Below are 14,350 nucleotides of genomic sequence, written 5' to 3' on the forward strand. Positions count from 1 at the left end.
TTTTAAATTTAAATAAATTTTAAATAAAAAATCTATTTAAATTGCAAGTCAAATATTATAGGCTTAATATAAAAAATGTCTAAACTATACTTCTTTTCTCATTTAGGTACTTAAACCTTTTTCTGATTAATGTAGGTATTTAACTTTACCAACATTACTATTTTAAGTTTCTCGTCAGTGACGACCATTAGTTATGTTAAAAAACAATCAACTAATCAATATTTGACATGTGATTTAATTTTTAATTTTTTAAAAAAAATTCATAAATGAAAAAAATTACTGAACTTTTCAATTTTAAACAAAACACCCCACAATATAACAATAGTGATAGGCTAGTCACTTAAAATGATAATGTTTATAATGTTAAACACCTACATTGATTGGGAAAAAATTTAAACACCTAAATGGGAAAATATGTATATTTTGGACACTTTTCTATATTAAGTGAATATTATAATGCTTAAACTCAATTCAATTGATAATTTGAGCTATTCAACCTAAATCCAAGATAATTATCGAATCAAATATAAATTTTTAATCAAACTCAAATAATTTATAAATATAATTGTGTCATTTACCCTCTTAAATCCCACATGTCTCTTAATATAAATATATAATTTATATGATTATAAAAAAAAGGTATGGGTTAGTCTGAGATGAAAAGCTCAGGGTTCATGCAAAACTCCATAAGTGAGCATGGGTAGTCTTTTATCTGACAAATGTGGTAGTTGGGTAATATTGGAAAGAAGAATCTGACCACAAACAATTTTTTAATTGAAAAAAGAGAGAGAAAAGCATTGAGCCAAACTCCATAAGGAGAGTGAACTTCCAAGGCATTAAAACTCCGGCATGAATGTCGACCACCTGCAATCAATCATCTCTTGATTCTCCAACACATGTTAGGCTCATTTATTTACTTAGCTTTGGCCTCTACTGGACTCTAATTTCTTTAATTCTTTTTTTGATCTCGTGTATGCAATAAAGCACCCGGATCCGTGTAACACGGAAAACAAGTCCTTACTAATGTCGGTGCTCATGTACCATGATAGTTCTTTCTAATACAAATGCTCAAAATCTCACATGGAGCCTCCTGCATCATGAACCGATGTTCCCCAAAGCTTGAGAATTTGAATTGTTACTCTTGAAACCACTATGAAGCCGGGAAATAGCGAGTTTAAGGAAGAAATGAGAAACCATAGAATTGATTCAGAACTAGGATAATTTTGAGTTTATGTGCCTGAGGTGATTACTCTTTTTTTCCAATGCATTCTAAGCTCTGCCAATCACCGGACAATTTGCGCCATCTTTTTCATATAGTATTATTTTCTTCTAGATGGAAATGGAAAGTTCAGAAATATTTGTTTGCGAATTTTCATATAATTATCGACTTGTGTTGCTTGAATGCCTGTCTTTGAATTTCTTTATGTACTTGAAGTCCCAAATTCTTGAACAGAAAGGACATGAAATATTTCTGATCAAGAAGTCCCTTTGTTGCTCGTTTATTTTTTATTGCATAGTCGCATCCATTCTGTCCTCACTACAAGGCTTGCACAAGCCGAACACAAAACTCAGACAAAGTATAGATATGCGTGAATGTTTAGCTTTATTGTCTTAGCAAGAAATCATGCCTATTGTGTCTGGTTTGTGTTTTGATTTTGTCTGGCTATGCAATGCATGTTCTTGATAACAGTATAAAATTTCATCTTTTTACTTGCGTGCAGGTGTTGAAGATCTGACTAATTAATACTGTAACATTTCATACAGGAGGCGGAGGTATCAAACAGAACAAGCAGTAGACATTGCTAATTATCCGAGAATGACGCCACCGAACCCAAGGTTAGAATCCAAAAATGATTCAGAAGCTAGTAGTGAAGCGGCTTCCAACAAATGTCTGCAAGAAGCATCCTCCGATCCCTCAAAGGATAGCACAACAACTACTTCATGCCTCACAAATCCTGTAAAGGATCAACTGGATTTGGGGTCTGTTTCCCTATACCTGACTCTCCATTTCAGTGCTGGTGATGGTGAGATGAAAGGAACCGGTGAGACTAGTAGTGAGATAGCGGCCAATCCTATGTCAGCCGCTATCCCGAGAGTTTTCTCTTGTAATTATTGCAGGCGTAAGTTCAATAGTTCACAGGCACTGGGTGGACACCAAAATGCTCATAAGAGGGAGAGGTCAATGGCGAAGAGAGCGATGCGTATGGGGATATTGTCTGATAGGTATACAAGCTTGGTGTCTTTGCCGCTTCATAGTTCTGCATTTCGGTCCCTCGGGATCAAAGCTCATTCCACTATGCACCACGGAATCATGCAATCCCAGAGGCCTCTATACACAAGAGCTGGAGTACGGTTCGATCAAGGCTATTTCGGGATGCCGATATTCATGGAAGAAGATGATGTTGAGTTATTTTGGCCTGGGAGTTTCAGGCAGGTGAATGAAGAGGCAAGCAGCAACCAGGCTTCGGGTTACGCTCGAAATTCAACTCAAAGTTCAAATATAAGTTTTGTAGCTACAGCATCACCATCAAGAACAGATACGTATTTTCCGGATCTTACATTGAAGCTCTAATTTTCTGAAGGTCAGTTCGCATCTAAACATGATACTCATTACAGCAGTACTACTCTGTACAATTGAGATGCATTAGCAATGGCTGCTAGATCCTAAGGTTATTTTTGCTAGATTTCTTTAACATTTTAATTTTCTATTTTTATCCATGCCATTGAGTCGCTTCTGATGTGCAAAGTTTGGTGTATGAAATGAAACCCATAGCTTGCAATGATTGATTTTAGGCTATACTTGATGCTAGATAACATATATAAATGATGAATAAGATTTCCCCAGATTTTCTCAGAAAACAATCATAACCATAAGAAACATACTCGTGCATCTAATATAAAGCTTTCATATTTTTCCCCGTCATCCAAACACTCGAGACATAAGACCCATCATTCTATATAAAATAAATCCATTTCATTCAAAAGCTTCTTTAAAATAATACACAAATTATCCTAAAACATTCACATCATTAAATTGAAGGATATTATGCAAGTTTTTTTTGGACAATTTCTATTTAGAGGAGGGAGAGAGGTAATTTTTGCTCCTAATAGATATTAAACCTACAACAGAGAAGAGAAGTATCAAATGATAACCTTATCCACTTGCTCTATAGGTTACAAAATAGTCACTCGACTATTTATATGTTTTAAACTCGTCATGTGATAAAATCATCTCAGTATGTTTGATAATGTGTTTTTGGATCCAACTAAAGCCACTTTTGCATTATCCTTTACTGGCCTACCCCTACCCCGTTTAGGAATAGAGGGTTGGGTAGCAACTTTACTATCATATGTTGATAATGTGGATTCAGTACTTGTATGCTCTTCCTCAACAGTAGGATCATTAGACTCTATAGCAGATTCTTTACTTCCTGTTACTAAACTAGCACCATTTTTACTGTGCTCCTCCATAGCATTAGGAACAGGCAGCTCCTTTTCCTGCAGAACCTCTATACCTCCAACAATTGGTTCCACTACAGTAGCATTTAAATGTTTCCCTTCTTTTTCCAAACTTGTGCTTTAACCGGAGCAGGATTTTTTAGCTCCATACAGGCCTTCTCACTATGGCCAAAGACTTTACATTTCCTACAACGAGATGGCAGCCAGGGAGTCTCAACCGTAATCGAAGTAGCTAACCCATCCTTTAGGACAACATCCACATATTTAGGTATTTCATCATTAACTCCTATTTCAATACAGATTTTAGCATACTCTAATCAAGATTTGGAAGCTGAAATAGAGTCCATTGAAAGAGGAATTCTTATGGCACTCGCAATGTAGCTTAATCCAGCTCGCGAGAAGAGTTCTAGAGGTACATTATAGAGATGGACTCAAACTGGAATTCTAGATAAGTCAAAGTTTAATCTTTTCAAGTTAGGTAAAAAAATTGAGTGTCAAAACAAACTAAAAACAATAATTTAAGTACTAAACATGTAGTTTACCCATTTGAAATAATCACGTCATAGTTGGGAAAGTTTCAAAGATAATAATAATCGCGTATTTGTTCATTTTTTTATGTTAAAAACTTATTAAAATTGCAAGTCTTGCATCACACTTCCCTCGTAATCATCGATAAAATTATCGATAAGTTTATTCAAATCAATAGTCCAAAAGTCTAAGGTCAACGAAGCATCTAAGCCGTCAGTAACACGACCATAAACCGACAACAATTCTTCCTGCTGTCTCCAAATTTTCCATTGACAGAGCAGCCATTGAAACACCATGTCTTTGCTCTTCTTTTTCTCCTTCTTCTTCCTCTCAAACCTTCTGCCATTGTTGTGCCAGCAAAACCCATCCTTTAGTTTGTCGAATTTCCCATGGATTCCATCACAAAACAGGTTTCTTGTCTCGAGAAATGGAGACTTCGCTGCTGGGTTTAAGCCAATTAGTTCTTCGGCAAATCTCTACACTTTTTCCGTTTGGTATAACGACATTTCTGGAAACAACACCGTCGTTTGGTCGGCTAATGATGATTCTCCGGTGACCGGGAATTCATCGCTTGTTGTTGGCAAGAACGGCGAGCTTCGATTAACAAACTCTTCGGGTCAAAACTTGTTTCCGGGACCGCCGTCAGTGGCTGCTGTTTCGAATTCGACGAGGCTGGAATTGGAAGATGGGGGAAATCTCGTTTATGGGAATTGGCAGAGCTTTGACTTTCCAACCGATACGATTTTGCCCGACCAAACAATGAAAATAAACGGGACGACAATTGGTTCTAAGAACAATAAATTCATCTTCCGGGACAGCAAAAGCCTGGTTTTCAATTCATCTGAATACTGGGCCACTGGTAATGCGTTTCTGAGACTCGAATCAAGTGGAAGAGTGGCTCAAGATAATGGGGCATCTTTGGTTTCATCAGATTTCGGCGAATCCAACCGTTTACGAAGATTGAAATTGGATTCCGATGGAAATCTCAGGATTTACAGCTACAATCCGAGTACCGATGACTGGGAAATTGTTTGGTTAGCTGTGCAAGAAATCTGCACCGTACATGGAACTTGCGGGCCTAACGCTATTTGTATGAACGATGCAACGAATTCGGATTCGACATCTTGCGTTTGCCCGCCGGGATTCAAGAAAAAATCGAATGATAGTAGTTCATGTGAGATCAAAATCCCTCTCGGGTCGTCGAACACCAAGTTTCTCCGGCTGGATTACGTTAATTTCTCCGGCGGCGCCGATCAGAGTAATCTCAAAGTTCAAAATTTCTCAATGTGTCAATCCAGATGCTTGGCGAATCCAAATTGTCTAGGATTTGGCTTCAAATATGACGGACAAGGATACTGTGTGCTCCAGATTGATCGATTGTTGTTTGGGTATTGGTCGCCGGGGACCGAGGTTGCATTCTTCTTGCGCGTCAATAAATTAGAATCTGATCAATCCGAGTTCACCGGCATGACGAGTGTGTTAGAAACATCATGTCCTGTTACTATAAGCCTTCCTTTACCACCCGATGAATCCGATACAACAACCAGGAATTTAGTGATCATATGTACTCTCTTCGCTGCTGAGCTTATTTCTGGGATTATTTTCTTCTGGAGATTCTTGAAGAAGTACATCAAGTATCGAGACATGGCTCGGACGTTTGGACTCGAGTTCTTGCCTGCAGGCGGGCCAAAACGGTTCACCTATGCAGAGCTGAAAGCAGCGACAAATGAGTTTTCGGATCTGATCGGAAAAGGAGGGTTTGGTGATGTTTATAAAGGGGAATTACCCGATCACCGTGTCGTTGCGGTGAAGTGCTTGAAGAATGTCGCCAGTGGGGATGCGGAGTTTTGGGCGGAGGTGACGATTATCGCCCGGATGCATCATCTAAACCTGGTTAGATTATGGGGCTTTTGTGCCGAAAAAAGCCAACGAATATTGGTCTATGAGTATGTCCCAAATGGTTCACTCAACAAGTACCTGTTTCAATCAACTCAAGACCCCTCTAACGAATCGTCGACGGACATCCCCAGGGTGTATATTCTCGATTGGAACGTTCGATACCGAATCGCTCTCGGCGTGGCGAGATCGGTCGCTTATTTGCACGAAGAATGCTTAGAATGGGTTTTACATTGCGACATAAAGCCCGAAAACATACTTTTGGGGGATGATTTTTGCCCGAAAATATCCGATTTCGGGCTAGCAAAGTTGCGAAAAAAGGAGGATATGGTTAGCATGTCGCGTATGCGAGGAACCAGAGGTTATATGGCACCAGAGTGGGTGAAAATGGATCCGATAACACCAAAAGCCGATGTGTATAGCTTCGGGATGGTGTTGTTGGAGCTCGTGACGGGGGTTCGAAACTTCGATATGCAAGACTCGATGATGAATAATAGTGAGATTGGTATTTCCCAAGGTGGGCATTCGACAAAGTGTTCAAAGAAATGAGAGTGGAAGACATTTTGGACCGACAAATTAAGCATTGTTTCGACAGCCGATTGCATCTTGAATTGGTGGATCGAATGGTAAAGACTGCTATTTGGTGCCTTCAAGATAGGCCGGAGGCGAGGCCGTCGATGGGGAAGGTTGCTAAGATGTTGGAAGGGACCGTGGAAATTATGGAACCTAAAAAACCCACAATCTTTTACTTGGCAGATGATTGAAAAAATTGTTCAAATTTCTCAAGTTCCAATATATATGTATTTTCTTCTTGTAATTTGAATATGTACGGTTTTTTTAAAACTTCACAATATTTATTATCTGTATTAAATCACTGAAATTACAGTTTTTGAATCTCATGTTTATTGTAAAAAATTTGATTTAATATTATTTATCGAATATTTAAATTAAATATCTAAATTTAAGTTCACCAATTAATGTTAATGGTTGGTTAACATAGAAGTGGTGGGTCAAATATTCTTTTAAATTCTATGATTATTATTCATATGACGTGCTTAATGCTTCATTATTATAATATATGAGGGTACGTATGATCAATTTAACTCAGTAATTAAAGGGGTGATTATTTCTAGAGGTTTTAAGTTCAAGCACCAAAGACTGTAAGGATGTTTGAGTTTTCATTGTCAAATTGTGAAGAATTTTTAGAATATATATTACCTATAATCATTTTAGATTAATCAAAAAAGTAAAAAAATCAATAGTTTTTACTATTCATCTCGTGTATTTTTTTAATAGTATGAAGGTGATTATAAAGTAGTATTTGTTCTAAAGACTCTCAACCTTTTAACAATGAATACTCAAACATCCCCTGTAGATGTCATGCTCGAACTGAGAAACTCTAAAAATAATAGTTATCCCTTTAACAATTGAGGTCACTTAATTTATGCTATGAATATATTTAATATAACATATAAATTATAATTTTATGTATAATGAGTAATACTTAAAGTTAACACCATTAATGGATAATTATTTTTAAATACCACATGTCATTTTAAAATTTCAAATATCACATTATACATTGTCGTCAAAATATTTTAAGTATAAAACTATATTGTATATTTTATAAAAGTATAGGTCCCGAAGTGTTATTATCCCACAGAATTATATACGAGTAATAGATATGGGTCCACTTAGCTTCAGTTTAGCCCAAAACAAACTAAAAGAATGAACCGAATCTAATTTTTGAAACTTCGTTCTAAATTTTTATTTATTTTATTATTCTGGTTTTGCTTGTGTAACAACTAACCATGGCGTGGAGATCGTCAGGAAGATCCACATTTTCGGGGAAGAAGAAACTCAAGAAGAAAAAGGATTCGGCGACGGATTTCCAAAATTTCGGGGAAGATCCGGTCGAAAAACAGCGCGGCAGCAGTGGCGGCAGCAACATATTGGCGGGGTCGAATTCCGAGAATCATGGGATCCGAGACAATGGAAATGTTAACAGGATCAGTTACGTTGGTGGCGCCAGCGTGGTGGTGCTGGAGGATAGCGTGTGTCGGAATGTGTGCTTTTGGAGAACTGAGGCAGAGGAATGTCAATGGCAGCGAGGGCGGACGAGAGTGGTGGGGAGGTTAGTAGTTCGAAGGAGCCGTTTCCGCCGGTGCTGCCTCAGCCAATGGCAAATGGGAATGTGGTGAATACGTTGCAAACAGCTGTGTCGTTGGATTGGAAACGGGTTATGGCAGAGGAGCCATTGCCCGTTACCTGTTCCATGAATTTGGTCAATCTTGATAGTCATTCATCTGGTTCAGGGCATATCGATCATTTCATAGATGCACCCCTCCCCCCAAAAAAGAAAAAAGCTCGAGAATTCTTTCCGAGACAGGTAGCAGGACGACATCGTGATCAACTCCCGAGTCCCGACAACGCTGCACTTTTTCTTGTGGAGAATATGTTCAGTTGCTTACTTCGGGGAGTTGGTCTACATATGAAGGTTTAAGCATTTCATTCATTCAAAATAGAAAACTATAAATTAAAAAAGAACTTCTAACTTTTTTAAATTTTTCCTTAAAAATTTAAGAAATCCTTCTACTTTGAATTGAAATTAAAAATACCATAAAATTTTTAAGTAAAATCAACTATGACTCAAATCCAAAAAAAAAATATCTATTAAATTTCTCCGTCATATTAGTATTGTGAATTACTACATCAACAATGTAGTAATCAACCTCAGTCAAATAAAGAAATTAATACAATTAAATGACTTTAAAAATAAAATTGATATAATTAAAAATAAGAATAAAACTATTAATTTAAATTTATTACAAGAGTAAAAATATCATTTAAACCAAATTTTAATTTTAATGATCATAGAATTTATTGAATGATTTTAGTAATATTCCTCTTTAAAAGTCCAAGTCTAAACAATTACGTATATACATTTATAAAATGTAATTTAAAATAATATAAAATTAAATCATTTGTAAATTATCATATAGTTCTGTACCTTGCATAATTTATATTAAATTATATAATATTGTATAATTTGACAATTAAAATACTTCTTTTGTTCCTCATTGATATTTTTAAAGTCAAATTTTTAAACTTTGATTATTATTAATTTAAATATTCCAAACAATTAAATTTTATAAAATATATATTTAAAAATTAATTGAGTGAAGGTTTTAAAAATATTTTTTAAAATTTTATTAATAATAAATTTTAAATAATAATGAGTCAAAATAAAAAAAAATCAATAATGAACAAATTTAATGGAACAGAAAGGATAAGAAATTATAACTCATCTAATTAAATAGATACAATTAATTAAATGAAAAATAATTAAATTATCAATCTAATTTATAATATTAATCTAAATTCAATAACAATTTGATCGTAATATATTAGAATTCGAAATATTCGCATTTTAATTAGATCCAGTGAATAATCCCTAGCTTCAAACATCACTGACAAAAATTTTATCTTTCCAATTTTATTTTAATTTACTTTAAATAACTTTGACTGCACATTCCTTTTCAGTTTCTTCCTTTCTCTCATTTTACCTTGCAAATTGTATTCACAGGAGTATATTGATCACAGAAAATATATACTTCTATATATATATCTCAAAGCAAACAAATGGTGAGAATTCTTCAATCATTAAACTGTTGCTGTCTCTTTTCAATTGTTGTTTTCTATGAGAGAAATATGCCTTTCTTTTCTGTTTTGATGATTGATGTTATTTTTCTCTCATGTTTGGTACACTGGAAAATTTTAGAGTTTTTTTTTAATATTGTATTTATTATCATTGCAACTCTGATATACTCATGAGAAAACAGCCTGTAAAGCTTCTTCGGTTAATTTAGCTTTTGCTGAAACTTTTTTTCTTTACTTTTCATGAATTCAAGAGCTTTACAGTTGGTATTGAAAATTCATCTGTTTCCAGATTCTGTATCGACTCCATCTTTTTGATTTCGAGTAATTATTAGTAAAACTGGGAATGAATTGTGTAGTTTTTAAATCGAGAATGTTGAAAGTTTGATTGATTTTTAAGCACTTTTGTTTGTTTGTTTGGATTATGAGTGAATTGAATTTGTTGTTATTGTTGTAGGTTGGATGTGGGTTTTACATAAAGAACAAAACAGATTGGCTAAGAACGCTTCTGGAAAGTGACTTCTTTGGCCCTTGTTTTGATCACCAAAACCTGAGAAAAAAATGAGAAAAATGTGTTCTGCATCCCTTGTGGTATTGGGTTTTGCAGACATTGCAAGTCTCATATTCACCATCCCTCGCTTCAGATCTACAAACACGTCTATCAAGACGTTGTTCGTTTTCACGGAATCCAGAAACTCCTCGATTGTTCCAAAATTCAGGTTTTAATTCCCATATCTTAGCTTCTCTTTTAATACCTCAAACTTGCTTTTGTAGCTATGGTACTCGGACTTATGTATGTGATCAACATTAGTATTGCTGGATTTTTATGTGTTTTGAGGATACTTATTTGCAATTCCTTTGCCCCAGTGTGTGAAAAATTGGAACAAATCTATATGTGCATATCCTTGTATCCATATATGTATGTGTATTCGACACTTATTTCAACTCCGGTGAAATGATCGTAGTTTTGTTTACTGAAATGGGTTTGAATTATTTGACAGACGTACAAAATCAATGGTGAAAAGGCTGTACATTTGAATCCTCGGCCTCAAGCCAAAGATGCAAAACCATCGACAAAATTGAAAACCGGTGCTGCTTGTGAAGTTTGTGGAAGATACCTTCAAGACCAGCCTAATCGCTTTTGTTCCATTGCATGCAAGGTAAACTCGTGTTCCGGTGCTTCATTGTTCTCGAATCAACCATGTCGTCTTCGACTTGATTCCGATGCATAACGTAGCAAAGTAATAGCACATGACCCTTCAAGCACATCTGAAATCTTAGAAAAGTTAAAATACATATGGTAAAATATATCTGAATTTGAGTAACGAAGAAGTAACAAATGATTAACAACTTGACTACAGTATGCTGAATATTTCAGGTATCTGATGTTGATTTGAAGCCTAAAGACCAAAGTGATAAACTGGAATTTCCAGTACAAGAATTCCCTGATCATCTTTCCTGGAAAGACAATCAAAATTCGGAAGAAAAGCAATCCACGATCTCATCGACCGATGTCTCGGAGGAGACAAAAATGTGGGTAAGCACGAGTTTAAAGCCTAGGAAAGGAACAAACAAAAGGAAAGGTATTCCCCATAGATCTCCTCTCAGTTGATATTATTGGGAAAAAAAATTTGGTAGATATTCAAGCAAAAATGGGTACTTAAAAACAATGGAATTCCATTGAAAGTTGTACAATTTCATTACAGAAATTGAAAATTTTATTTTAATTTTAGTTCTTATTGAGATTGTATAGTATAAAATATAAAAAGTCTCAAATTGAATTTAGATTGGCAAGCATTAATTTTTAATCTTTGTATCTACCACCTCGGACAGGATTTGATTGAGAGATTTATTATGATGTTTTTCTTTTGCTGGGATGTTGTTTTCATATATATATTTATATACTCACATTATAATAATCTGATATTTAAAAAATATTATCAATTTGACCTCTTAATTATATGGCTGTTTAATATGTCATCCATTACAAATGGATCAAAAGATGAGATGGTTTTTCATGTGAGATAAATTAAGAAACTATAGTTTATTTTTAGTGATTTTTTTAATTTTTTTAATTTTTTTTTCAAATGTGTTACGTATCAAATATTTGTTGATTAATCCATCCTAGTCTCACTCAAATGTTACGATAATAAATAATATATTAGGCATTCAAATAATTGATAATATATTTTTAAAATATATATAATTTAATGATGAAACGACTCTGTATTATTTAATTTAATTTATATTTATATTTTTAGTGTAATATCTGGTGATAGATCAACCGTTTTTTTTAATCGAATCATAAAAGATAGAGACCAATATTATGTAGTTGTACAATAAATGGGACCAGAAATGTCTCTATCAAATAGAATCTGAATTATAGAAGGGGACTCGATAAACGTCGTCATTAGAAAGAGAAGTGAATCGGAAAGTCTAACTAAATTATTAGTAAGTAGGGCAGTTGCTTTCTCGCAGAATCTATTTGAATTTCGTCATCCATCTTCCATTACAAAATTTATTTATTAGTAAGTAGTGCAGGAACTGCCATCATACAAGGAGAGAACAAGGATCATCAATGACTTTGCGCAGCTGCATCTCGATGAAACTTCACCGGTTTCTGTCGATGATGTTCAGAATGCAATGTTGTAATCCAGCTTGCCGATGTGGTGGAGGAAAGAGTGGTAATGAAAAATGATGTTGAGATTCCTTTCTTTGCCACTGGTTGCTACCTCACGTACTGTACCGATCAGTCCAACCTCTGTTTGGCAAACATTATCAATGAACCCTCAATGTAATGGAAATCAATGATAAATATGAGCAAAGCAACAAAAAAAGAGTAGCTATAGGGATTTTGCTTATAAAATTATACGCATTAAATAATTGTTTTAATAATACATATATATATATATATATATATTCATTCAATGTACTGAAAATGGTAAATAAATTTATCAATATAGTATAAGATTATTGGTATATAAATAGTAGATCAGTTACTAATTTAAAAAGAGCCTAAAGAGACTTGAAGAAACAATTGTTAACTAATTTTATTTTTCTTTCAATGGTTAAAGCAAACGGATATGCAGAGAAATTATACAAGATTTACGTGATAGCTATTTTCTCAAAAAACTTACTTTATATACTAAAAAGACTAGCTTATACTCCATGAACCTGTTGAACGGCTGATTTTCTTGGATTCTGGTAGCCAATACAAAGGCAGGCTATTCCAACGATTTGAAGACTTTTGGTGTGTTTTTTCTTTTCATTGTTAACCGACGGGGACGGACAGGGTGGTATCTGCACTTTTGGTTTTCTCTCTCGCCTGCTTCCACGGATGCCTTTGCGTGGGCCTATGGAATTTTGATGGAATTACCTCTACCATTCACAATGGCTTAGATCAATGTGCTCCATTCTCCTCCTTCCGATGGCCTTTCATCAATATTACTGTCTCTGATGACTCTATTCTATGCCGAATGCTCTGTTATCATCTAGTTTGCCTCCGGTATCGTTGTCTGGTCCCGATCCAAGGCAAGGCTTTGGTGATATTGGCTGGTCAATATCCGGCCTATGGATTACAGTGCCTGGGGCCTGGGCTCTGGTGGACGGCGTGTGAGTTATCTGGGTCTCTGCCAGGTTGTTAGCCACCTATGGAATCTATCAAATCCCACCTACTTTCTGAAGACTCCTTATTGGGTATTTGATCTTGACACGATATTTGGGCCATTATTTACGTGCATGGATTTTTGCTAACCATGCTACTGTTTCTCTATATACACGTGGCCTCCATTCCCAGGCATGTTTTATACTTTATCTTTGCACGTTCTTTTTGTTGGGCTGTATGGCATATATTTAGGTGCATATATCCCATGCAGTTACAGGGTTTTCTCTATCTATTTGATAGTGGATTCCGAATATATATATCTTCAAGTCTTATCTATTCTATTCCTTTTTCTGCTATATCCCACAGGCTACAGTATATCTATTCGAATTGCGGAGGAGTGACAAAGGCAGACGGAAAGGCTGACATTTACCGAAGAAGAAACCATTTTTCATAAATATGACTCTAGATTTTTCATAAATTTAATGACATATTTTGATCCATTATATATTTAATATTATTCTCAAGATATAATTTTAGGTAATATAACATTATATTCGTTTTTGCAAAATATATTAATTTGAAAAGTCGAACAAATTTTATATACTAAAAAATTAAAAATAAAGAGAATGGTATATTCAAATCCTTGAATACATTAAGTATAATATAAAAAATAGGTAAATATATTTGTTAATTGGAAATGAAGAGGGCTTCATGGCCCAATGGATAAAGCGCTCGTCTACGGAACCAGCGATTACAAGTTCGATTGCCAGTGAAGTCGTTTGTAATTTTGCTGTCTGATTTTTCCGTTTGGACCAAGAAACAAGCATCAGCCTATAATGCAAACTTAAGATTTTTTTTAAATCTTTATATTTTGGTCATCCATCATTAAAGTTATTAACAGTAATATTTATGTCATCATGAAATAATGTCACATCATTATTAAAACATAAAATAACAATAAATTAACAGTTATATTTATTTTTAATGATATGTGACCAAAATAAAATTAAAACATAATATTAATGAATGATTTTGAAAAATAATAGTTACGTGATCAAACATCATTAAAAATATATATATTTATCTTAAATTATTTTATTATTATTATTATTCTAAAATGATTATAAATAATATTTGTTCAAAAATTCTCAATTAATCAATAATGAACAGTCAAACACAACTGCAAGCATCATGCTCAAATTCAAA

At 34.5% G+C, this 14,350-nt stretch overlaps 1 protein-coding gene and 1 pseudogene across 1 annotated transcript; both read left to right on the forward strand.

Annotated features, from left to right (window-relative positions):
- The first annotated feature begins 1,759 nt into the window (after window positions 1-1,759).
- LOC120203733 (zinc finger protein 4-like) lies at window positions 1,760-2,706 on the forward strand. Its single transcript, XM_039203923.1, has one exon. It carries the CDS (start codon window positions 1,817-1,819, stop codon window positions 2,570-2,572), a length of 756 nt encoding a protein of 251 aa, XP_039059854.1. The 5' UTR covers window positions 1,760-1,816; the 3' UTR covers window positions 2,573-2,706.
- Window positions 2,707-4,244: 1,538 nt separating this feature from the next.
- LOC120203732 lies at window positions 4,245-6,725 on the forward strand (annotated as a pseudogene).
- The last annotated feature ends 7,625 nt before the right edge of the window (window positions 6,726-14,350 follow it).

Source organism: Hibiscus syriacus, unplaced genomic scaffold, assembly GCF_006381635.1.
Source record: "Hibiscus syriacus cultivar Baekdansim isolate YM2019G1 unplaced genomic scaffold, ASM638163v2 tig00010263_pilon, whole genome shotgun sequence".
Taxonomy (NCBI): domain Eukaryota; kingdom Viridiplantae; phylum Streptophyta; class Magnoliopsida; order Malvales; family Malvaceae; genus Hibiscus; species Hibiscus syriacus.

Excerpts from the sequence above, each read along its gene's own strand:
- LOC120203733 (XM_039203923.1), top strand. The coding sequence starts at position 1,817 with ATGACGCCACCGAACCCAAGGTTAGAATCCAAAAATGATTCAGAAGCT.